At 39.0% G+C, this 26,908-nt stretch overlaps 1 protein-coding gene across 3 annotated transcripts in view; it reads left to right on the top strand.

Moving 5' to 3' along the window:
* The window catches only part of DIAPH1 (diaphanous related formin 1), a 103,829-nt gene that overhangs the window by 65,724 nt on the left and 11,197 nt on the right, over positions 1-26,908 (top strand). For all 3 annotated transcript variants that reach the window (XM_042937675.1, XM_042937660.1, XM_042937668.1), the window contains 5 exons: positions 20,967-21,065; positions 24,977-25,071; positions 25,395-25,496; positions 25,726-25,965; positions 26,099-26,228. In XM_042937675.1, coding sequence (XP_042793609.1) covers positions 20,967-21,065; positions 24,977-25,071; positions 25,395-25,496; positions 25,726-25,965; positions 26,099-26,228 — 666 coding nt within the window. The remainder of the gene's footprint in view (positions 1-20,966; positions 21,066-24,976; positions 25,072-25,394; positions 25,497-25,725; positions 25,966-26,098; positions 26,229-26,908) is intronic.

Below are 26,908 nucleotides of genomic sequence, written 5' to 3'. Positions count from 1 at the left end.
ATTTCCGTGTTTAATTTTTTTGAGGTACCTCCATACTATTTTCCACAGTGGCTACACCAATTTACATTCTCACCAGCCATGTATGAGGGTTCCTTTTTCTCCACATCTTTGCCAACACTTGTTATTTCTTGTCTCTTTGATTTTAGTCCTTCTGACAGATATAAGGTGACACCTCATTGTGGTTTTAATTTGCATTTTCCTCATGATTTAGCAATATTGAGCATCTATTCATGTATTGTTAGTCATCTGTATGTCTTCTTTGGAAAAATACCTATTCAGGTCTTCTGCCCAGTTATATATTATTTGGGGTTTTTTGGTGTTGAGTTGTATAAAATCTTTATATATATTGGGTATTAACCCTTCTGAGATAATCTCACTTTCAAATATCTTGTCACATTCAGTAGGTTGCCTTTTTGCTATGCAAAAGCTTTTAAGTGTGGCATAGTCCTGGTAGTTTATTTTTGCTTTTGTTTCACTTTTCTCAGGAGACCTACCTAGAAAAAAGTTATTAAGGATGATGTCAAAGAGATTACTGCCTGTTTTCCTCTAGAAGTTTTATGGTTTCAGGTCTCACAGTTAGATTTTTAATCCATTTTGAGTTTGTTTTTGTGTATGGTGTTCAGAAATTGGTGCACTTTCATTATTTTGCATGTGGCTTTCCAGCTTTCTCACATCATTTATTGATGAACTGTCTTTTCCCCATTGTATATTCTTGCCTCCTTTGTCATAGATTCATTGACCCTCTGAATGTGTGTTTATTTCCAGGCTCTCTGTTGTGTTCCTTGATCAATGTGTCTAATTTTGTGCCACTACTATACTGTTTTTATTATATCTTGAAATCTGGGATTATGATACCTCCAGCTTCATTCTTACTGAAAATTGCTTTGGCTCTTGAGGGTCTTTTGTGGTTTCATACAAATTTAAGGATTATTTGTTCTACTTGTCTACTTGTATTTTAATAGAGATTGCATTGAATCTGTAGATTGCTTTTGGTAGTGTAGATATTTTAACAATATTAATTCATCCCATCCATGAGCATTGTATATATTTCCATTTGTTTGTGTCAACCTTGACATTTTTTAAGAGTACATACCAGTGAATGTGTAAAATTTCCCTCAGTTTGGGTTTGTCTAATGTGTCCTCATGATTAGAATCAGATTATATATTTTTTTGTGCTTTATGTATTTTAGTATATAAATGTGTTATGTTATTTGGGTACATAGAAATTCAAAATTCTTATATTTCCCTGATAAACTTTTATCATTATACTGCGTTTCTGATTTTTCTTTTTATAAAACAGCATACTCTTGGACTGTTTCTTTTTTTTTTTTCTTTTTTCACTCCAGTTGACAATATTGGTCTTAACTGAAGCATATAGTCCATTTATACTTCATATAATTATGGAAATATTGGGTTTAAATCTGCCATCTTATTTTGTACTTTCTATTTACCCTGTCTGTTCTCTTATATGCTGATTTCATTCTGTTCAAAATATTTTCTAATTTCTAATGTGATTTCTTACCTGAGTTCAGAATTATTTGGATATTTATTCAATATCAAATAGTTAGGAATTTTCTTTTTTACTGATTTCCAAGTTAAAACTATTGTGGTCAGAGAACATACTTTGAAAGATTTCTACCCTTTAAAATTTGTTGATGCTTGCTTTTACCCAGCATGTGGTGAATTTCATAAATGTGCTATGTGTGCATATGTAAAAAAGGTGTAGTATTCCATTGTTGTATGCATTGTTCTAATATATCGATGAGGTCAGGTTTGTTAGGTGTGTTCAGAATTTCTATATACTTCGCAAGTTTTTGTCTGTTTGTTTTATTAGTTTCTGTACAAAAGGTCTTAATTCTTCCACAGTGGCTATAGATTTGCCCTTTCTTCTTTTAGTCAATTTTTACTTCATTTATTTTGAAACTAAATTATTGGATATATTTAGATTTAGAATTAGATTCCTTGTGGACTGACTCTTTATTGTTTTGAAATTTGTCTGTTCAAGCCAATCACACTATTAGAGGTGAAATCTTTGTCTGATATTAATATAACTACAACAGTTTTCTTTTGTTTGGTATATCTTTTTCCACTATTTACCTTAACATTTGTGTCTTTATTTAAAGTATATCCCTTGTAAGCAGCACATATTTAGTGTGTATGTTTTGTAAATACAGTGTGATGATCTTAGTCTTCATTGCCAAGTAATTAATTCATTTGAATTTATATATTCTATATTGCTATTTGTTTTGTTTGATTTTTTCAGGTTTTTTGTTTTTATCTTCTTAAAGATTCATTTAAAACTTTTTATTTCACATATATTCTACTCTTAGTTATACAGTTTTTACTGTGTTTTAATGGGTACATTAGAAATTGCACATGCATGCTTGACTTATTACAATCTAATTCAAATTATGACTTTTAACACCTTCCAGATAATGCTAGAATTTTACAGCATTGTAACTCTACGACATTCCTTCTTTTTGAGTCATTGAAGTCACGTATTTTAATTCTACATGTTTTAGGCTCCACAAACATTTTTTACTATTATTCTGTAATATTGGTATTCACTTAAAGTGTTTATTTATTTTTGAGACAGAGAGAGACAAAGCGTGAGCAGGGGAGGGGCAGAAAGAGAGAGAGAGAGAGAGAGAGAGACATGGAATCTGAAACAGGCTCCAGTCTCTGAGCTGTCAGCACAGAACCAGATGCAGAGCTCGAACCCATGAACCATGAGATCATGACCTGAGCCACAGTCAGATGCTTAACCAACTGAACCACCCAGGTGCCCTGATACTCACTTATAAACACTTATCTACTGTTTTTCATTCCTACCTACATTTCTGTGTTTCTTTGTGTGATAATTTTTATCTTCTGCATAAATAAATATTCCCCTTAATATTTACTTTAGTTCAAGTCTACTATAATAAATTCTATTTTTGTCTGGATATATCTTTATTTCACCTATATTTTTGAAGGATATTTTTTGCTTTTTCTTTTTTGTTAAAACAGCTCCACCGTCATTGTTACTCTTGTTCATTTGAAGGTAATATGTTCAGGGGCGCCTGGGTGGCTCAGTCGGTTGAGCATCCGACTTCGGCTCAGGTCATGATCTCACAGCTCGTGAGTTTGAGCCCTGCGTCGGGCTCTGTGCTGACAGCTCAGAGCCTGGAGCCTGCTTCTGCTTCTGTGTCACCCTCTCTCTCTGCCCCTAACCCACTCGCATTCTGTCTCTGTCTCTGTCTCTGTCAAAAATAAACGTAAAAAAAAAAATTTGAAGGTAATATGTTCAACCCTTGCTACTTCGAGAATTTTTGTTACTCTTGGTTTTAGCAGTTCTTATTGTGATCATATACCTTGTTGTTCTTATATTATTCTTGGGGATTCTCTGAGCATCTTGATTCTGTGTTGAAATCTTTCATCACTTTTGGAAAACTCACATCTATTTTTCTTTCAAATGTTCCATCTTTTTTTTTTTTTTTTTTTTTCACTTTTGGCACTTTATTTTGCTTTCAGGTTCAGTGCCAGTGAATGTCACATTTAGCACTCCATTTTATGTCCTGTATGTGTGAGGGTTTTGTTTTGTTATTTTTAATATTTTTCTTTCTGCATTTATTTGCCCTGTTCCTAGACTTCAGGCTTTCTAGGGCTTTTACTTGTGAACCTGTTGTATTCACCTTTATTCAAGATGCAGCCAAAATTTTGAGTTCTCAGCTCCTGCAGAGAGAGTCTCATTTGAGATTCCCGGCTTTGGGCAGAAACTAAACTTTAATCCCTGTTCACCCTTGTGCAAATCCATCATAGAGTGTTTTGGTTACCTCTCTGGAGCACTTCATCACTATCTTGTTACTTCTTCCAAGTAATAAGGTAGTTTTTTAAATGTTATACCAGCACTTTTAGATGTTTTTCGTGGGACGCTTGGCATCATTACTGGAAATGGAAATTCTCATTTCTTTCATATGTTACATGACAATTTTTACCACATTAAGAAACAAAAAGGTTTTGTAATCAAACCAGTTTGTCTTTTACATGATACCATCTTGATTTTGTGTTATTTTTAGAAAAGTTTTTAAAATTGTGTTTTTTTAATTTTCAACATTTAGTTGTTTAATATGTCTAGAATTTATTTTTGTGTGCAGCATAAAGTTAGGATCTAACGATTTTCCCTCAAAATGGAAAGCCAGTTCTTCCAACACTTGCTTAGACCAGAAGTCAGCAAACTACGCCCAACCCATTTCTGTTAGTAAAGTTTTGTTTGAACACAGCTATGTCCATTTCATTACATACTGCCTGTGTCTTCTTTCATATTACACTAGCTGAGTTGAGTAACTGAATCAGAAACTTAAATACCTAAAATACTTAATTCCTGGTCAATTAAGAAAAAAAGTGTATCAACCTCTGTTTTACACCTTTCTTTTTTCTTTGATTTGAGTTTCTACTTTGACATATGCTAAACGTTTGTGTCTATTTTTCCTTTTTCTCTTCGAATGTTCTTTCACTATTACTTGGTAGAATTATTATAGCTTTAGGCTACTGTATTTTATTGACCTTAAAGATATAATTTGCTTAGCCAGGCTTGTTGAGGTACAATTTGCTTATAGTAAAATTTACCCTTTTTTGAATTTTGACAAATGTATGCAGCCGTGTACACCACAGTCAAGATAGAGAACACCTTAATCACTTCAGAAAGTTCCCTTCTGCGCATTTATCTATCCCTTGTCCTCACCACCAAGCCCTGGAAACTACTGACCTGATTCCTCTTTCTCTGGTTTTATCTTTTCCAGAATATCATATAAATGGAACATATATTAAGTAACCTTTTGAGCTTGGATTTTTTCACTTAGCAAAATGTATGTGAGGTATAGGTTTGTGCATACAGGCTTATTTCTTTTTATTGCCGAGTAGAATTCCATTATATCCATTCACTGGTTGATGGACATTTGGGTTGAGTCCAGTTTGGGGCAGTTATGAGGAAAGCCAGTAGAAATATTTGCATACAGTATTTTGTCTGGACATAATATGTTTTCATTTTTCTTGGACAAATACCTAGGAATGGGATCATTGGGCCATTTGTTAAAATAAATATATGTTTAATTGTATAAGAAACTTCCAAACTGTTTTCAAAGTGGCTGTACCATTTTTTTTCATTTTCACCAGCAATGTACGAGAGTTGCAGATACTTTGCATCCTTACCAGCACTTAGTTTCATCAGTTTTGTTTTTTAATTTTAGTGATTCTAGTGGGTTAGGCATTGAGTGTTGCTGTTGTTAAGATTTTATTTTTTTAAGTAATCTCTACACCCAGCATGGGGCTCGAAATTAACAACCCCGAGATCAGTAGCCACATGCTCCACCAACTGAGCCAGCTAGGTGCCCCTTAGGCATTGTAATTTTCATTTCTAATTAATATAACTCCTAGTACATATTCCTAATAATGATGATGAGCATCTTTCCCTGTGTATGTCTTCATTGCTGAAGTCTCTCTCCAGATATTTTGCCCATTTAAAAAAATGGGTTTTCTTATGATCGAATCATGAGAGTTTTTTAATATGTTGTGGATACTAGTCCTTTATCAAGATATATGTTTTGCAAATATTTTCTCCCAAGCTGTAGCTTATCGTTTTGTTCCTTAACAGTATCTTTGAAAGAACAAAAGTTTTTAATTTTGATGGTCTGCTTTATCAAGTTTTTCTTCTATGTTATGTATTATTTCCTGTTGCTTTATAAGAAATTACAACAAACTTAAACCAACATAAGTTTATCACCCTGCAGTTTCCATGGATCTGGAATCCAGGTTAGCTGGATCCTCTACTCATTGTCACTCCAAACTAAAATCGGGGTTCCAGCTGGGCTGCACTGCTTTCTGGAGCTCAGTGTCCTCTTCCAAGCTTGTGTGTCATTTGGCTGAATCCAGTTCCTTGTAATTGTAGGACATAGATACCTGTTTTCTTGCTGGTCATCAGCTAAGGGCTATTGTCAGCTTCTAAAGGCTGCTCATCATTTCCTCCCACAAGGTCATCTCCACAGCACAGGGTTTGCTTCTTCAAGGACAGCCGGAGAGCATCTGCTGCAGCTTTGAATCTGATTTTGCTTGTCTCTGACCTCTAAACTGTTCTGTAAAAGGGCTTACTAGAGTAGTTCAGGCCCACTTACACTCAAGGAGAAGGGTTATGCGGGGTGTGTGCACTAAGAAGGGGGCCCACTTAAGATACTGCACACCACATGGTTGGTACTCTTGTGTTTTTAAGAATCCATGCCTACCCCAAAATTGGTAAGATTTTTCCAATTTCTTCTAGAAGTTAATAGTTTTAGGTTTTCCATTTAGGTCTGTAGTCCATTATATATATGTATTTATATATGTGTGTGTGTGTGTATATATATTCTGAAGTGTAATTCATATACCAGAAGATTCACCCTTAAAGCAAGAAATAAATTTTAATTTGTAGCCCTCCCCCCCCCCCCCCAAAAAAAGTCCTGGCTTAGAATCCATATACATCACTTTGCCCATACTCCATTGATGAAAATTAATCATATGGTCACTCCCAGATAAAGATGGGCTGGGAAATATGGTCCCTACCTGGGCCATCATTTCCCAGGACAAAATCTCCACATCGTGGAAAGGGAGCAGATACTGTGGTAGACCGCTCTCTGGGCCACAGCCCAGGCTAACCGAGGGACTTTTGTAAAAATAAGCCATTCTCTATGACTCAAATGATGGTTCAAAGAATGCCCTGGTATCATAGCATTCTGAAGAACTGAACCTAAAGAAATATATTTAAAAGGATACTATTTAAGACTAAATAGTCATTTAAAACCAGAAAATTAAGCTAAATCAAGCAGGCAGATATAGATCCTTCAAGTTAAAGGGACCCTAGACATCTTCTTATCACACAAAATAATTCACCTAGAACAACTGGTCAGAGGGTTAGCATGTGTGTTGCCTCTCCTTTGAGACTAACCTCCTCAGACTTATTACTATGTTGGTATGTCCCTCTCTCCCTTTGCACTACCAGCCAAAACCATCTTGTGGTTAAAATGAAGCAGAGAAAAATCAAGAAACACAGGCTGCTTCACTTACTAGTAAACCGTCAAAGGTATCAGACAAGATTACTTCTAAATCATTATAAAAGCATTTTCTTTTTCTGTTTTTTTTTTTTTGAGAGCGAGAGAGCATGCGTGGTGAAGGGGGCAGAGAGAGAGGGAGACACAGATTCTGAAGCAGGCTCCATGCTCTGAGCTGTCAGCACAGAGCCTGACGTGGGGTTTGAACTCACAGATGGTGAGATCATGACCTGAGCCAAAGTTAGACACTTAACCGAGTGAGCTACCCAGGTGCCCCATAAAAGCATTTCTGTATTGATTACCTTTAAGATGTCGGTCTTGGTGAAGAGCTTTTCCAGCTAATGAAATTTATCCTTTTTATAGCCAAAATTTGCTTTTAAAAATTAAAACATTAGGGGGCACCTGGGTGGCTCAGTCAGTTAAGCCTCCGAACTCCACTCAGGTCATGAACTTGTGTCTGACTTCAGCTCAGGTCATAATCTCACGGTTTGTGGGTTCGAGCCCTGCATTGGGCTCTGTGCTGACAGCTCAAAGCCTGGAGCCTGTCTCAGATTCTGTGTCTCCCTCTCTCTCTGCCCCTCCCCCACTGAGGCGTGCGCACAAGCAAGCACATAAGCACATGCGCGCTGTCTCTCAAAAATAAATATTTAAAATTTAAAAAAATAAATAAAACATTAAGAACTTTCAAACAACAAAAAAATTCATCTTAAAAGTATACAATTCTGTGGGGTTTTTTTGTATATCACAGAGTTGTACATCTGCTGCTGTCTCATTCTGGAACGTTCTCATCACACACACAAAAGAAACCCTGAATCCATTGGCAGTCACTCCTCACCTCCTCTTCCCCCAACTTGGTTAATCTCTAATCTGGCTTGTGTCTGTGTGGATTTGCCTTTTCTAGACATTTTGTGTATGTGCAATAATATTTTCCCTTTTGTGTCTGGCCTTTTCACTAATAATGTTTTCAAGGTTGACCCATGTTGTAGCATGTATCAGTTTTTCATTCCAGATTATGGCTGAAAAATAGTCTGTTCTTTTTAGATATACCACATTTTGTTTTTACATTCATCAGTTGATGGACATTGCGTTGTTTCCACATTTTGGCTGTTGTGGATAATGGTGCTGTGAACACTTTACTTTTTTTTTAAACTGAGTAGTTTGAGATAAAATACTGACATCATGGCCCTTTACAACTAAATTCTTGAGTATTCCTTTCCCACATAGAAGAATATTCTTTGTCATAACCACACTGCAATTATCACATTTAGGAAATCAATTATCAGTAGAATACTGTTAGCTAATAAACAACCCATATTCACATTTCACTGATATAATTTGTGATTTTACGTATCTTTTTTTTAAACAATTTTTGTAATGTTTATTTTTGAGAGAGAGAGTGTGCGCTCATGAGTGGGGGAGAAGCAGAGACAGAGAGGGAAACACAGAATCTGAAACAGGCTCCAGGCTCTGAGCTGTCAGCACAGAGCCTGGTGCAGGGCTCAAACTTGGGAATGGTGAGATCATGACCCGAGCTGAAGTCAGATGCTTAACTGACTGAGTTACTCAGGTGCCCCTGTGATTTTACACATCTTAATTACCAATTTTTTATTGAGGTGAAATTCACATAACATAAAAATAACTAAAATAAACAATTCATTGGCATTCATAAAGTGAAGGAGAAAGTGTCCCGTCTTCTATTTTCTGGAAGACATTATATTAAATTGGCATTCATTTTTCTTTAAATGTTTTAAGGAAGTTTCTAGTGAAATCTTCTGAACCACCTTTTTTTTCAGGAGCCTTTTAATTTTGAATTCAATTGTTAAAATGGTTTCGGGAGTATTCAGGTTATTTATTTCATCTTGGTTGAGTTTTGATAGATGGTAGCTTTTGAGGAATAGGTCCGTCTCTTGTAAATTGTCCATTTCATGAGTACAGAGTTGTTTGTGGTATTCCGTTACTATGCTTTCATTGGTAGCAGGACCTCTAGTGATAATCTATTTTATTCCTCATATTGGTAATATAGGGCTCCCTTTTTATCTTTGTCAGTCTTTCTGGATGTTTACCTATTTAATTGATGTTTTTCAAGCAGCTTTTTGAGTCATTGGTTTTTCTCTATTTTCATTTTTATTGATTTCTGCTCTTATGTCTTTTATTTCATTCCTTCTTGCTTTGGATTTGTTTTGCTCTTTTTCTAGTTTCTTGAGATAGAAAATGGGACTATTGACTTGTGATCTTTTCTGATATAAACTTGGGGCTGTCACTTTAACTGTCAGCATTGTTGTAGCTGCACCCCATATATTTTTTATGTGTTGTGCTTACATTTTCATTTAGTTCTGTGTATCTTAAAATTTTCTCTTGAGACTTCCTCTTTGATTCACAGTTTACTTAGAAGTAGTTCTTTAGTTTCAAATGTTTGGATATTTTCCTGTTACCTGTTACTGATTTATAGGTTGATACCATTATGGTTAGAGAACATGCTCTGATTTCAGTCCTTTAAATCTGTTGTGGTTTATTTTATGGCCCAAGATAGCATCTTTCTTGGTGAATGTCCAGTGAAGCGCTTGAAAAAAATGTTTTTTCCACTGCTTTGGGTGAAGTGTTTCCTACGTATTACTAGGTATTACTGTTGATTGAGTGTAGTGGTCACTTGTTCTGTATCCTTGCTGATCTTCTGCCTAGTAATTCTACCCATTACTGAGAGTAGGGTATTGATGTCTTAAAGTATTGGTATGTTGGGTTCTCATTTCATCTCTCAGTTTTTGTTTATTGTATTCAGGAGCCTGTTGTTTGGTACATACACATTTAGAATTGTTATGCCTTACTAGTGGATTGATCTTTTAATCATTATGTAATTCCCTCTTTGTTTATGTATTTTCTTTGCCCTGATGTAATATATAGATACTTTTTTTTTTAAAGTTTATTTATTTATTTTGAGAGAGAGAAGGTGAGGGAGAAGACTGAGAGAGAAGAGGCAGAGAACCCCAAGCAGGCTGCATGTTGTCAGCATGGAGCCCAGTGTGGGGCTGTATCCTCTGAGCCATGAGATCACGATCTGAGCCGAAATTAAGAGGCAGACATTTAACCAACTGAGCCACCCAGGGACCCCTAGACACTGCTTTTTTTAAAAAAATATTTGCATGGTGTATCTTTTTTCAACCTTTTACTTACAACCTACCTTTATTTTTGTTTTTGAAGTAAATTCATAGACCAGCATATTGTTGGGTCTTTTGTTAATCTGGCCATTGTTTTGTGTCTGTCTGAGACCATCAGTATCGCTGTCAGCTTGGAATGCCTGGAGGTACTCATTTGAGCCCTGCTACTTGCTACAAGCTCCCACACACACAGGGAGCCCGCACACATATTTTCCTGAGCAGAACCCATGCTGAAGCTGGTTTTTATGATTGCAGGATGCAGTTCAGCAACAGTTATCGGGGAGCTTTGAAAGAAAGTTTATTGTTCACAGGTCCTGGAGTGTGCAGGACACACCTGGGGCCACACAGCGAAGTCTCTGGTAGAGCAAGAGAGAAAGGCCAGCCCTGGAGTTCTGCTTTTATCAGGGTCAAGGGTGGGGTACCTAGGGTTTTGCCAGTTGACTCTATTGGTGACTTTAAAACATAATAGCAAGAATTAAGTTGCAGTAAGAGAAAAGCGGGGCCACTCAAACAGTTATTTTAGGTTACCCAGGGCTTTCTAAAAGGGAAGCTTTATGGGTGGGCAGCCTGGCTCTTTATATAGATGTATAGCTGGCAATATGGAGATAGATGTCTTTGAAATGGATGCCTCAGCAATCAGAAACGTAAAGTCAGGTTCATACATCAGAATCCAAAAAGCTAATTGTCAGGCACTTAAACTATAGCCTATCTCTGTTAATTATTGTATTTAGACCCTTTATATTAAAGGTAATTACTGAATGTTAGGGCTTAAGTCTGTCATTGTGTTTTCTGTTTGTTTCATCTTTTTCTCTTAATTTACTGTGGTTTCTTTGAACATTTGTTAGGATTCCATTTTGATTAATGTATAGTACCTGAGTTTATCACTTCATACAGGTTGCTTGGGTGTTCCTCCAAGTGTGACATTATACATACTCTTATAACGTATCCTAGTCTAATGATACTGATGTTTCACCAGTTCCAGTGAAGCATAGAAACTCTCTTTTCATTCAGGTCCCTTTACCCTCCCCAGTTTTTAAATACAATATATTTCCTCTATGTGGGGATACTCCATTTTGGTAGAGCTAAGAAGTCCATATTGTGGTGTCATTCTTGATCTGAGGGAGGCCTCCTAATGTGGGGTAAGGAAGCCGATGACGCAGGTGCTGAAAGGATTCACCTGAGGCAGAATAAAGCAGATATAAGTTTATTGAATACACCCCCACAAGGGAGCAGTGGGCAGGACAGCAGAGGAAAGGCTATCTGCAATGAGGTAGTGGATGGGGACTGTTTTTAAAGAGGGAAGGTGAGGGGGCACCTGGGTGGCTCAGTCGCTTGGGTGTCTGACTTCAGCCTTGCGTCAGGCTCTGTGCTGACATCTCAGAGCTTGGAGCCTGCTTCTGATTCTGTGTCTCCTTCTCTGCCCCTCCCCTGCTCATGCTCTCTATCAAAAATAAATAAATATTAAGAAAAAAAATTTTTTTTAAGAGGGAAGGTGAAGAGGTATGGCTAGGGATGTATGGAATTGGTCAGTTAGGGCCTATGGATATCTTGAGGGGGGGTCATCTAATGGGCCTGTGTGTAATCAGCCCCCAGGGGTCACTGTGAGTCCTTTCTATAATCTGTCGCTCAAGCCTCTGGTCTAAAAGGGGCCTCTACACATATGCTTGTGTAAATTATTAGTTGTAGTAGTTCATCATTAGTCTAAGTGGTTGTTATGAATTGCTACATGTAGTTCTATCTTCCACAAAAAGGGACCTTTTGTCCCCTTTTTTGTTTATATTTAAAGTTAGTTAATGTACAGTGTAGTCTTGGCTTCAAGTATAGGACCCAGTGATTTATCACTTACCTATAACACCCATTGCTCGTCCCAACAAATGCCTTTCTTAATGCCCATCACCCATAATCCATCCCCCCACTGACCTCCCTTCTCTCCAGCAACCCTCAGTTCTCTGTATTTCTGGTTTGCCTCCGTCTCTGTCTTTGTTATTTTTCCTTCCTTTTTCTATGTTTATCTGTTGAGTGTCTCAGATTCCACATATGGATGAAGTCATATGACATCTTTCTCTGACTGATTTCGTTTAGTGTAATAAGTTCCATCCACGTTAGTTCCATCCACGTTGTTGCAAATGGAAAGATTTCATTCTTTTTTATTGTTGAGTAGTATTCCGTTGTACATATAAACCACATATTCTTTATCCATTCATCAGTTGATGGGCATTTGGACTCTTTCCATAATTTGGCTATTGTTGATAACATTGCTATAAACATTGGGGTGCATGTGCTCCTTCGAATCAGCATTTTTATATCCTTTGGATAAATTCCTAGTAGTGCTATTGCTGGCTCATAGGGTAGTTCTTTTTTTAATTTTTGGAGGAAACTCCAGACTGTTTTCCAGAGCGGCTGCGGCCAGTTTGCATTCCCACCAGCAGTGCAAAAGAGATCCTCTTTCTCCGCATCCTCACCAACCTCTGTTATTTCCTGAATTGTTAATTTTAGCCATTCTGACAGGTGTTAGGTGGTATCTCATTGTGGTTTTGTTTTTTATTTCCCTGATGATGAGTGATGTTGAACATCTTTGCGTGTGTCTGTTAGCCATCTGGATGTCTTCTTTGGAAAAGTGCCTGTTCATGTCTTCTGCCCACTTCTTCACTGGATTATTTGATTTTGGGTGTTGGGTTTGGTAACTTCTTAGTAGATTTTGGATACTAACCCTTGATCTGATATATCAGTTCAAATATCTTCTCCCATTCCATCAGTTGCCTTTTAGTTTTGCTGATTGTTTCCTTCCCTGTGCAGAAAAAAGTTTTTTATCTTGATGTGGTCCCAATAGTTCATTTTTGCTTTTTATTTATCTTGCCTGTGGTGACATGTCAAGTAAGAAGTTGCTGTGGCCAAGGTGTCAAAGAGGTTGCTGCCTATTTTCTCCTGTGGGATTTTGATGGTTTCCTGTCTCACAATAGGTCTTTCATCCATTTTGAATTTATTCATGTAAGAAAGTGGTCCAGTTTCATTCTTCTGCATGTTGCTGTCCAGTTCTCCCAGTGCCATTTGCTGACGAGAATGTTCTTTTTCTATTGGATACTCTTTCCTGCTTTGTCAAAGATTAGTTTGCCATATATTTGTGTCTATTTCTGAGTTCTCTATTCCATTGATCTGTGTGTCTGTTTTTGTGTCAATACCATACTGTCTTGATGATTACAGCTTTGTAATACAATTTAAAATCCAGAATTGTGATGCCTCCAGCTTTGGTTTTCTTTTTCAACATTACTTGGGCTACTTGGGATCTTTTGTGGTTCCATACAAATTTTAGGATTGGTCTAGCTCTTTGAAGAATGCTGGTGCTATTTTGATAGGGATTGCGTACACAAAGTGTAAATTGCTTTGTGTAGTATTAACATTTTAATAATAGTTGTTCTTCCAATCCGTAAGCATGGAATATTTTTCCATTTCTTTTTATCTTCTTCAATTCCTTTCATAAGCTTTCTATAGCTTTCAGCATACAGATCTTTTACCTCTTTGGTTAGGTTTATTCCTAGGTGTTTTACAGTTTTTGGTGCAATTGTAAATGGGATCAGTTCCTTGAAAACTCTTTCTGCTGCATCATTATTGGTATATAGAAATGCAACCTATTTCTGTACATTGATTTTTATATCCTACAGCTTTGCTGAATTTGTGTATCCATGCTAGCAGTTTTTTGGTGGGATCTTTTGGGTTTTCCATGAGAGTTAATCATTTCATCTGTGAAGAGTGAAAGTTTGACTTCTTCCTTGCCAGTTTGGATGCCTTTTGTTTCTTTTTGTTGTCAGCTGAGGCTAGGACTTCCAACCCTATGTTGAACAGCAGTGGTGGGAGTGGACATCCCTGTCACGTTCCTGACCAAGCTCTCAGTCTTTCCCCATTGAGGATGATACTAGCTGAGGGCCTTTCATAAATTGCTTTTATTATATTAAGGTATGTTCTTCTATCCCTACTTTCTTGAGGGTTTTGATCAGGAGAGGATGCTGTATTTTGTCAAATGCTTTTTCTGTATCTACTGAAATGATCATATGGTTCTTACCCATTCTTTTATTAATGTGGTGTATCACATTGATTTGCAAAAATTGAACCAGACTTGCAGCCCAGAAATGAACCCCACTTGATCATAGTGAATAATTCTTTTAATGTACTGTTGAATTTGATTTGCTAATATCTTATTGAGAATTTTTGTATCCAATTTCATCAGGGATATTGGCCTCTAATTCTCCTTTTTAGTGGGGTCTTTGACTGGTTTAGGAATCCAGGTAATGCTGGCTTCATAGAATGAGTTTAGAAGCTCTCCTTCCGTTTCTTTTTTAAAAAAAAATTTTTTTTACATTTTTTATTTATTTTTGATAGAGACAGAGCACAAGTAGGGGAGGGGCAAAGAGAGACGGAAACACAGAATCTGAAGCAGGCTCCAGGCTCTGAGCTGTTGGCACAGATCCTGACACGGGGCTTGAATTCACAAACCACGAGATCGTGACCTGAGCCAAAGTCAGACTCTTAACCGACCGAGCCATGCAGGCACCCCCTTTCCTTCCATTTCTGTTTTTTTGAACAGTTTGAGAATAGGTATTAGCTGCTTTAAATGTCTGGTAGAATTTCCCTGGGAAGCCATCTGGCCCAGGATTCTGATTTGTTGGGAGATTTATGATAACTGATTTGATTTCTTTGCTGCTTATGGGCCTGTTCAAATTTTCAATTTCTTCCTGTTTGAGTTTGGTAGTGTGTGAGTGTCTAGGAATTTGTCCATTTCTTTCAGATTGTCCAGTGTGTTGGTATATAATTTTTCATAATATTCTCTTAAATAGTTTGTAGTTCTGTAGTGTTGGTTGTGATCTCTCTTCTTTCCCTCATGACTTTATCTATTTGGGTCCTCTTTTTTTTGAGAAATCTGGTTAGGGGGTTATCAATTTTGTTTATTCTTTCAAAAAACCAGCTCTTAGTTTCATTTATCTGTTCTACTGGTGGTTTTTTTTTGCATTCTGCATCGTTTAATTCTCCTCTAATCTTTATTATTTCCCTTCTTCTCCTGGCTTTGGGTTTTATTTACTGCTCCTTTTCTAGTTACTTTAGGTGTGCGGTTAGGTTGTGAATTTGGGACCTTTCTTGCTTCTTGAGATAGGCCTGAATTGAAATGTATTTTCCTCTCAGGACCACCTTTGCTGCATCTCAAAGGGTTTGGACTTTTGTGTTTTCATTTTCATTTGCTTCTGTGTATTTTTTAATTTCTTCTTTAATTTCCTGGTTAACCTGGTAATTCTTGAGTAGGATGTTCTTTAACCCCATGCATTTGGGTGCTTTCTAAATTTTTTCTTGTGGTTGATTTCAAGTTTCATAGCCTTGTGATTTGGAGATATGCATGGTATGATCTCAGTCTTTTTGTACCTGTTGAGGGCTAATTTGTGACCCAATATGTGATCAGGAGAATGTTTCATGTGCACTCAAGAAGAATGTGTATTCTGATACTTTAGGATGGAATGTTCTGAGTGTATCTGTTAAGTCCATCTGATCCAGTGTGTCATTCAGAGCTGTTGTTACCTTGTTGGTTTTCTGCTTAGATGTTCTGTCCATTGGTGTATGTGGAATAGTAAAATCTCCAACAATTATGCTATTGTTATTAGTAAGTTGGCTTATGTTTGTGATTGATTTATATATTAGGGTACTTCTAACTTGGGAGCATAAATATTTACAGTTCTTAGCTCTTCTTGATGGATAGACACCTTAATTATGATACCATGCCCTTCTTCATCTCTTGTTACAGTCTTTGTTTTAAAGTCTGGTTTGTCTGATATAAGTATGGATACTCCAGCTTTCTTTTGACATCCATTAGCCTGGTAGATGGTTCTCCATCCCCTCACTTTCACTCTGCAGGTGTCTTACACGGTCCTCAGTCTCTTATAGGCAGGATATATGATGGATCTTGGTTTTGTTTTTTTTTTTTTTTAATCCATTCTGATATCCTGTATCTTTTGATTGGGTCATTTAGTCTGTTTACATTCAGAGTGATTATTGAATGATATGAATTTAGGGCCATTGTATTATCTGTAGATTTCATGTTTGTGGTGATGTCCTCTGGTCCTTTGTAGTCTTTGCTGCTTTCCACTCACAGAGTCCCCCTTAGGATATCTTGCAGGGCTGGTTTAGTGGTCACGAACTCCTTTAGTTTTTGTTTGTCTGGGAAAGTCTTTATCTCTCCTTCTATTCTGAATGACAGCCTTGCTGGAGAAAGGATTCTTGGCTGCATATTTTTCCTATTCAACGCATGGAATATTTCCTGCCACTCCCTTCTGGCCTGGCAAGTTTCAGTGGGCAGGTCTGCTACTACCCTTGTGTGTCTATCCTTGTAGGTTAAGGACGTTTTGTCCCTAGCTGTTTTCAGAATTCTCTTCATCTTTGTATTTTGCCAGTTTCACTATGGTATGTCGTGCTGTTGACCTGTTTTTGTTGATTTTGAAGGGAGTTCTCTGTGCCTCTTGGACTCGGATGCCTATTTCCTTCCTCACACGAGGGAAGTTCTCTGCTATAATTTTTCAAATAAATCATCTGCACTTTTTCTTGCTTGTCTTCTTCTGGAACTCCTTTGATACACAGATAGTGTTTCATTTCATGTCTAATCTCCATTAGCTAATAATTTCCTTTCCCTCTTTTTTTCAGCTTCATTATTTTCCATAATTTTATCTTCTGTTTCACCTATTCTCTTACCTGCTTCTTCAGTCTTGCCACTGTACCTAGTTTATTTTGCATTTCAGTTATAACATTTTTTTAATTCATCGTGACTAGTTCTTAGGTCTTTGATCTCTGCAGCAAGGGTTTCTCTGGTGTCTTCTATGCTTTTTTCAAACCCAGCTGTTAGTATTGTTATTCTAAATTCTTGTTTGTATATATTGTTTATATCTGTTTTGTGCAATTCTCTGGCTGTGATTTCTTCTTGACTTTTCTTTTGGGGAGAATTCCATCATGTCATTTTGGCTAAGTTTCCTCCATCTTGTCTTTTGCATATTAAAAAAAATTGTTTTTAATGTTTATTCACTTTTTTGACAGAGAGAGGCAGAGCAGATGGGGTAGGGGCAGAGAGAGAGGGAGACACAGAATCCGAAGCAGGCTCTAGGCTCTGAGCTGTCACCACAGACTCCGACGCAGGGCTCAAACCCACAAACCGTGAGATCATGACCTGGGCTGAAGCCAGACGCTTAGCCAGCTGAGGCACCCAGGTGCCCCATCTTTTGCGTGTTTTAAAAGCTTGTTAGATGTCCTGCATCTAAGAGTACTACTATATTAAAATGGGGTCATACCCTGTTCAGGACCTGGCGCTCCAGGAAGTGTTTCTGCTGTATGTTGCGTGCACTCTGTTGATATGTTTTGGCTACTCTGTCCCACTGGTCAGTCCTCTGGAGAGCTCCTCCTTGCTTGTAGTGGTGGAGCGTTTGGACCTTTAACTAGGTGTGCTTTGATTTGTTTGTTGAAGTAACCCTGGGCAAAAAAAAAAAAAAAAAAAAAAGCAGGAGGTGGGGAAGCCTCAATCCTGCCAAGCTGTCTCCTCCACCTGTGGAGAACTTTCTGCCACTCCTCAGATTGATTTCCTGGGTGTTGTAAGTGATCCAAACTCCGTACAGCAGTGTTTGAGGGATGAGGAAAATCCCTCTACTTCTCTGCCATCTTAACTCCCTGCTCCTGGGATGTAATTTTTTACTCTGTTAACATTTTCTTCCTTACAAACACAGATGGGTGGCAAAGGATAAATATAACTGAGAGTAAGAAGCCATTTGCATCCAAATGAGATTAATAATTTCATGACTGCTCAGCATCATCCAGGGTTCAGTACTGCTTTTCTGACCCTTCTTTCTGAGTAGCAAGGAAATTCCATAAATCTCAGGAGGCCTACCTCAGATGATGGCTCTCATTCTCAGTTGAGCCTGCTCTATTTTCACGGCAGACTAATTCTGCTCTGGTGCCCCCTATCCCAGATCCACTCAGTTTTCTAAAGCCCCTGTCCCTTTCTTTTTTGTATATATACCACATATTTATTTTTATTTTATTGCCAAGCAAACAAGTTGAGTCTGTTTTTTATTTTTTTTTTAATTTTTGTTTTAATGTTTATTTTTGAGAGAGAGAGAGCATGTGAGCAAGTGTGAGTGGGGGAGGGCAGAGAGAGAGGGAGACACAGAACCTGAAGCAGGCTCCAGGCTCTGACCTGTCAGCACAGAGCCCAATGCAGGGCTTGAACCCACAAACAATGAGATTTTGTCCTGAGCTAAAGTCAGACACTTAACCGACTGAGCCACCCAGGCGCCCGTTTTTTTGTTTTTTGTTTTTTGTTTTTTTAACATCAGTAATGAATACGTATCTTTCTACTTGCCTGTATAAAATGAGAGCTTTAGTTTTACTTTTTTCCTTTCCTGTTTTTAAGTTTTTGTGATACAGTCTGGATGTTTTACGTTTCCATTTTTATCTCACTACCCATAATTTCTGTTTTGTTATATGATCTGTCTTTAGTACCTCTGTGACTCTCCCAGCCTCTCCCTCACTCCATGTAGCCATAATGACCTTTTGCTTTGCTTTGAGCACACCTAGCATGCTCCTTTCTCAGGCTTTTGTATTTGTTGTTCTGTCTGCCTGATATGCTTTCCCCTCCCCGAAGATATTCATGTGGTTTGTACTCTCACTTTCAAAAAAGTCTTTTCTCAAAAGTCACATTCTAGGACCTTCCCTGATCCCCACCCCCCACCAAAGATACAATCCAACCCCCATGAAATTCCCCTATTCTCTTCCCTACTTGATTTTTTTTTTTTCACAGAACTATGACTAATACACTATTTTATGTATTAACTGATTGTCTATTTCTTCTTATTAGAATATGACATTCATGAAGGCAGGAATCCATTTCATTTGCTGTTTTATTCACAGTGCCCAGAATAATCTGGCACATACCTTCTTTGAGTTGGGACTATCTGGCCAAAGGATGAGTTTCTAATAGCTCTTGGTACTTTTTGCCATGTGATTTTCTTTTTTGTTTGCGGTCTTTCTTATTTGTACCAGATAGTACTTTTTTGTGGTTTAATGAAAATTCAAACAGTATATGAGGAAGTTATTCACTATAATACACTTTTGTACTCAAGCACCTCATTCCTCTCCTCAGAGCAACTAGCTTTGTCAGTTTCTTGACCCTCCTTGTGGAGATACGCCCATGGAGCTTCCTAAAAAGAGTTGACGCCAGGTTACACCAAAGGACAGAATATTTTACAGTTCTGTCCATCCAGAACAGTTCCCGTTTCCCTGTCTGCTTCCCAACCCTCCTCAATAGCCAGCGTCACCCATTTCTTAGAGAATGTTACTATCATGCTAACTGCTAAGAGAGTGAGATAATAAAATATTATTTTGTCCATGCTCCAGAAGTTAAAAATGTGGGTGGGATGGGAAAGTATCCACACTTAAAAAGTAATAGAGGGTTGGGGTGCCTCGTTGGCTCAGTCAGTGAAGTGCGCAACTCCTGATCTTGGGGTTCTGAGTTTGAGCCCCATGTTGGGTGTAGAGATTACTTAAAAGTAAAATCTTAACAAAAAAAGTAACGGGGTTTAAAAAGATCAAGATGATACATAAGAAATGTCACAAAACATTGAATCATTGTTGAATGAGGTGTGATAACAAATAACATCAAAGCATCAGTTTAATTTAAGAAGGAAAACTTTACAGAATAAAGATGTATCAAATTCACTGGGGATTCGGAGAGCATAGGCATTTGGGGAAATAAAATTTTTTTTTTTAATGTTCATTTATTGATTTTGAGAGAGAGAGGGGGAAAGCACACATGTATGCACGCAGGAGGGGCAGAGGGGGAGAGAAAGAGAATCTTAAGCAGGCTTCACACTCAGGGCAGAGCCTGACTCAGGTCTCAGTCTCATGAACCGTGAGATCATGACCTGAGCCAAAATCGTTAGATGGTTAACCAACTGAGCCCCCCAGGCACCCTGGAAATGAAAATTTTTATAGAGAATTCCTATTCAAGATGGAGCTTGAAGGATAAACAGGACTTTTAATAAGCACAAAGGATAACATGGTGGAAAACTCTAGTAAGAGGTTGGCAAACCACATGCCCATTTGTTTACGTATTATCTCTGCTTTCATGCTATAGTGGTAGAGTTGAGCAGTGGAGACAGATCATATAGTCTGCAAAGCCTAAAATATTTACCATCTGGTCCTTCAGAGAAAGATCTGCCAGTAAATGATATGATGTAGGTGGGAAAGCATTATTGCTAACAGTTAAAGGAATGTTAAACAGGGGCACCTGGGTGGCTTGGTCGGTTAAGCGTCCGACTTCGGCTCAGGTCACGATCTCGCGGTCGGTGGGTTCGAGCCCCGCGTCGGGCTCTGTGCTGACAGCTCAGAGCCTGGAGCCTGTTTCGGATTCTGTGTCTCCCTCTCTCTGTGACCCTCCCCTGTTCATGCTCTGTCTCTCTCTGTCTCAAAAATAAATAAACGTTAAAAAAAATAAATAAATAAATAAATAAAAAAATAAAGGAATGTTAAACAGTTAAAGGAACAGGATGTTGACTATAGTTGGTAGGGGGGTCAGTAATAGGAGGGTGGGTGGTTAGAGAGAAGGTTAGCTTTGAAGGAATGCAATAAGAAAACTGTTGCCAATAGGAGGTGAGGAGCCATTCCAGGCTGGTACAGTAGTTCAGTAAGGCACGAATGTGGCTTCTCCTTCATCATGCTTTTCTAATCTTTCCCTTACTAGCCAAGAAGGATCAGGAAGGTGGAGAAGAAAAGAAATCTGTGCAAAAGAAAAAAGTAAAAGAGTTAAAGGTGTTGGATTCAAAGACAGCCCAGAATCTCTGTGAGTAACTCTGTGTTCCCAACTATTTGAAATGTGAGGGGGTTCTTCTGAAATCTTAATTTTGGTGGATCCAGTTCCCTTGATTTGTGGAGCTCCTTATGTAGCCAAGCATTGTAAGAACTTCCAGCATCTTGTTTAATTCCTCAGTAGACCTACAAGATTGTTACCATCTAGTTTTATGGCAAGGAAACAGAGGTTAAGGCTTTTAGGAATTTGCCTAGTCCAGTAGATAGAGACAGGTCTGAGATTTGAACTTCAGATTTTTTTATTTTAAAGCCTTTACTATTTACATTGCTTCCACAGAAAATCTACCACAAATATTCTAGCTATTGTGCATTTCCTTCTTTTTAACTTCAAGAACTTCCTTTAAATGCAGCACTGGTTTGATTGCATTTAAATCTAAAATAACTTTGTGGTGTAGAACAAATAATGTAAATCCTGTACTTCTCAAAGTGGGATGAGAAACTTTTCCCCCAAGTTGATCCAGGTAGTACTTATTTGATGATTAGGATGAATGTTTATTTTGTTGTTGTTGTTTGGTTGTGGATCCCTGGTAATGCTGAGTAGTATAGATTTAAATGTTTGTTCATATAAATATTTGAGGTTCTGCCATGTTGCAGTCTCGATTAGGCACATACTACACACGTGTTTCAGAGATGAAAGGGTATATATTCCATAAAACCCACTCACAGTCTTGCATTGTGGCTGTTGTCCTCATTTTTCCAAATGAGAAGATCAAAGTTTAGATGTTGTGACTTGGCCAAGATCACACAAGTAAATGAATACACATACCTGTAAGTAAAATCAGTGATAGAATGAAAACAGTACACCTTTCACATCATTCTTTGCTGTGTATACCTAGATCAATGACAGCAAATATTACTAAATATTGTCGTGGGTAAGTCCTTTTATGGAAACTAATGTGAGATAATTCCTCTTCCCAAGATTATCTCTGTGACCAGAAAACTAGAATAACTCTTATTTTAGAAAATGATACGACCGTGGAGTAGGACATTGTTATTTTCAGTTGAGTGATACTGATATGGAAAACAGAACTCAGAGAATTGAGATTAGTTTCTGGAAGGATGGTCTAGGAGATATAATTTAGTGATTCAGAAATTACTAAGTGCCTCTTATGTGCTAGGGACACTAAGCTGAGTAAGGTACAGTCCCTGTCCTCAGGAAGCATGCATCTGGTAGAGACAGAAGAGTAAATAATGGTAACAACACAGACTGATGAGTGCTCTGATGGGGGTGTGCTAGGATGTGTATGAGAGCACCGGGAAAGGGGCATCTAAATTAACTGGGGGGAGTACTGGAAGGAGCACATCCTAGATGTCATTCGAGAGGAGGTCCTGCTTAACTGAGCTAAAAGAAGTATTAGTCATGAGTGAAGTGAAGAGCGTGGGCTGCCTTGTTTCCAGCAGAGAGATCTGCATGTGTGAAGGCACAGAAGCACGAGGTAACACTGTGCAGTTGGAAAACTGCAAGTAGTTGAGTACAGCTGAGTAAAGACTATGCAGGTGAGTGGTGGCAGAAGAAGCTTTCAAGAAAGAGAAAGAAGCCAGATCATGAAGAATCCTGACAGGCTTAGGCTAAAAAGTATCTATTTTATCCTGAGAGCTTTGGAATTTATTGAATGGATGTTAATCAGGAAAATGAGTGATATGGTCCTGTGTAATTTGGGGAGAAGCTACTTCAGCAGTGACTTTGAGGCTGGATTGCTGGGGTACAGGAAGACTATAGGCAGAGAGATGAGTTATGTTCTCGCTTTAAAACTAGATGAGAAGTGATCAGGGCCGGAAACTTAAGTAGTAGTGAAAGTGAGTAGGAAGGCAGAAGATACTAAGAAGATAGAAATACTGGAACTTAGTGATTGGCTGAGGGAATAAAGGAGACGTTTTCTTGGGTTTACATCACTCTAGTGAGAGTGGTACCGTTTACTGAAAAAGGAAAATCCAGCAGGAGCAAATTGTCTTTTTGGGAAGGATCAGTGGGTAGTGGACATGAATGAGGTGGCAGGGTGGTGGGTGGAAATGAGTACTTTTAGGGTAGAATTTAAGATGCCTGTGGGGACTCCTCCAGAAGGATGGGTATGTTAGGCATTTGGGTGTAGAAATCAGGAGGAAGGTTTGGCTGGAAGTGGGAATTTAGAAGATAGCACATGAGTCATAGTTGAAGCCATGAGGTTGCTTTGAAGGCCACTGATACTAAAGGGGCAAGTAAATAGTGGGGGCGGGGGGTGGAGAACTGAAAGGAGACTGGAAAGGAGCAGCAAGAAAAATGGTATGACAAAGTTACAAGAAATGGGAGTAGTGAGGGCCCAAGTCCCAAAAAACAAACAAAACAAAACAAAACAACAAAAAAAAAAGAAATGGGAATAGTCAGCAGTGTCAGATGAAGACAAGAGTCCCCTAAAAACAGGACAGGACAGCTCCTCTGGATCTGGTGTGAGGAAAGTCAGTAGCCTAAGCAAGAATAATCTTGGTGTAGCATAAAAGTTAAGAACAGAGGTTCTGGAATCCTTTAGTATTTAAATCCTGCTTCCAACAATTACTGGCAGTGTGACCTTGGATTTGAATAGCTTATTAACTTTAAATACTAGGTTTCTATGAAATGAGGCTAATACTACAGATGTATGGGGATATTATGAATAGGGTGAAATGAGATCATGTATGTAGGTTATGTGTAAGATACCACGTCTGACGTTCACAGTCTTGTCATGGACTCTAGGGACAGGAGAATAGATGAGAGCTGCAGCAGTGGAAGAGAACAGACTGCTGTGCTGTTAGAATGTTAGACAGTGAGGGAAAGAAGTTGGCAGTTAGGAGTTTCAAGTCAGGGTTTTGGTTTTTTGTTTTTTAGATGGTAGAAACTGGATTACGTGTATGCACTGAAGGAAAAGGTCCTCAGGGCCATGTGTTCTTTTGAGACATAAGAAAAGGATGAGTACATGGGTGTAGTTGCTGAGAAGCTGACAGAACTGTTGGCACAAGGCTTCTTCTCTATAATTCCACACAGTCTTTACGTAAGCCTTGTCTATTCTGGCTCTCGCTGAGGACCTCCAGTGCATAAGAAAATGTTTGGCAAGTAATTTGACCAGTGGCTTCAGTTTTTTTCAGCGAAGAGAAACAATATCTTAAAAATCAGAAGTGGTGGGACAGTTGCGAGAATGAGGATATTTTGGGAGGAGCTTGCAAGAGGGCGCAGTGCTGAGACCCCCGCTATCATTGGTGCCGCTACACACTGATGAACTGTGATCTGCAGAGTCTTTGCCAGTGGTATTCATTAGCCCAGGTGCCAGAAGAGAGCGATGAGAGGTCTGGATTGACCAGAGACTGGAAGGAGAAGGAAACTAAACAGGAATAGTAGTAATGGAAATGACAGTAATAGTAGAAACTGAGTGAAACTCTATACTAGAGGGTGGAGGTGAAGTGGAACTCACACATCCAGAGAAAATGGAATGGTTGGCTCTCCCACCAGAGAGAGTACGTGCATGCGCTCTGATGAGGTTGAGGGGTCACTGTCGAGACCGGTGCTAAAACAGGAAGACAGGATGTGTTTGTTGGGGAATGGGGATATGGCAGTTTAAGAATCAGCAGTTGAAGGCAGTGGCAGCTTTGAGGCTGGAGTCATGGGAGTGGGGAACTAAAAATAGAGTGGGATGAGTATCTTGGATGTATAGAGATAGAGAAGATCAAAATATTCCTGTGTGAGCAAAGGCCAGGAGCCACAGTGTTTGTTGAATGTGTACTTCGAACGGTGTAGCTGGTATATGCCAAAATGTGGGGATTCATGAGAGAGAAAGCTGGGAGGTGGGAACCTTCCACACTGGACTCGAGAACTTGGATTTTAGCTACAGAGGCAGTGGGGAGCTGGTGGAGGTTTTTAATAGTCTCATTTTCTGGCAGCCATCTTTCTGGGTTCATTCCGCATGGCCTATCAAGAGATTAAGAATGTCATCCTGGAGGTGAATGAGTCTGTTCTCACTGAGTCTATGATCCAGGTAAGGAGCAAGGTGGTTCTGCTGGATTGGCTCTTCACATTGCAGTGCACTAGCCTCATTACCTCTCTGGGTAGAGGATGAGGTCCTCTAGCATAATGGTCTAGAGGATGATTTATGGAATGCTGGCTTTGGGTAAGCATCCGTGTCTCTGGTGGTTAGGTTATTCCTGGTATATTTTTCAAAAGTCCTGCCATCTCATTAGCTACCTCTCCCCCAATCCATGTTTCCTTCTTTGTGGTCCCTGGGCACAGTGGGGGGCTGACAGGAGGCCCAGGTTGTCAGCTCTTCCCCCTCAAACTGAGACAGCCCCTTCTCTCTTTCAGAACCTCATTAAGCAGATGCCAGAGCCAGAGCAGTTAAAAATGCTTTCCGAACTGAAGGATGAATATGATGATCTGGCTGAGTCGGAGCAGTTTGGTGTAGTGGTGAGTGAGGCCTATGGTAGTAAGCTCTTCCCTGACTCCCTTGCTCCTCTGCTCCCCCAGAGTAGCCATGGTACTTGTTCCTTGCCTCTTTTCTATTTTGAACCAATGTTTCTCTCTGTTTGGTATTCTTGAACTCAGAGCCTCCTATAGGAGAGGCTCAACCCTGTACGTTTTTTCTGACTTTCCCTCTCCCTGCCTGCTGTACCAAACTGCTTGTCTTCCTCACCAGATGGGCACTGTGCCCCGCCTGCGGCCTCGCCTCAACGCCATCCTCTTCAAGCTACAGTTTAGTGAGCAAGTGGAGAATATTAAGCCAGAGATTGTTTCTGTGACTGCCGCATGTGAGGAGTTACGAAAGAGTGAGAGCTTCTCTAAACTCCTGGAGATTACGTTACTTGTTGGAAACTACATGAATGCTGGCTCCAGGAATGCTGGTGCTTTCGGCTTCAACATCAGCTTCCTCTGTAAAGTAAGCCAAGGGTTTAGAGCAGAGCAACAGAAGGGAAGGCTGCCGGCCTCTGGGGGCCCAGTGTGGCAAAGTACTGTTGGTCTCAGGTGATCTTGGGTATGTCAAGACTGACAGTTTCTCCTCTTTCCCCAAGCTTCGAGACACCAAGTCCACAGATCAGAAGATGACACTGTTGCACTTCTTGGCTGAGTTGTGCGAGAATGACCATCCTGATGTCCTCAAGTTTCCAGATGAGCTTGCCCATGTGGAGAAAGCCAGCCGAGGTGGGGCAGGTTGGGGCAAAACTAGAAGGCTATTTATTTCAGGCCCCCAAAATCTCTGCACAGGGACGGAAGTAACACACGGTCTAGATCTTATCTTAGATAATTTGCAGTTCTGCCTATTTTAGGTGGGAATGGGAGAGGGTTTAGGCATGATGTCTAAGCCACGGGTAGAGGATTATCAGGCAGAGGGGAGGTCTCCGTGTATAGAAGTGAGAAGCACTCTCTCCTTTCTGAGGGAAATCCCAAATACTAAAAAACAACTGGAAGAAAGGTAGGTGTTTTTAGTCTAGGTCAGCAGTTATTTTTATTCAGAAAGCATGGACTAGATTGTCAAAAATCAGGCCTCATCATCCTGGAACTACACAAAGAAAAAGCAGCATTTGGTAGAAATGGGAACAGATTTCTGCCCTTCCTCTGTATTTCTGTGTATATCTCCTTCCCCTTCAACTGTGTGCCCTACAATAAATGAGACCAAGATCCCAGGGAATTTCATAGGTTCTTGTTAAATTAAATGAAACCTGTCTTCTCCTTATGGAGGCTGGAGGTTCAGTTATCAAGTAATTTATAGTTGAACCGGAAAGATGGAAACTGAAATGTGGGAAACAGCTAGAGGAGAGAGCTTGAGAGCCAGGATAACTGGGTACAGCTGTATGGACAGAGCCTGGGCCCCAAAGACTGGA

The sequence above is a fragment of the Panthera leo genome, chromosome A1 (genome assembly GCF_018350215.1).
Source record: "Panthera leo isolate Ple1 chromosome A1, P.leo_Ple1_pat1.1, whole genome shotgun sequence".
NCBI classification, from domain to species: domain Eukaryota; kingdom Metazoa; phylum Chordata; class Mammalia; order Carnivora; family Felidae; genus Panthera; species Panthera leo.
The sequence above is the reverse complement of the archived record's forward strand: the minus strand, read 5'-3'. Positions and strand labels throughout refer to the sequence as shown.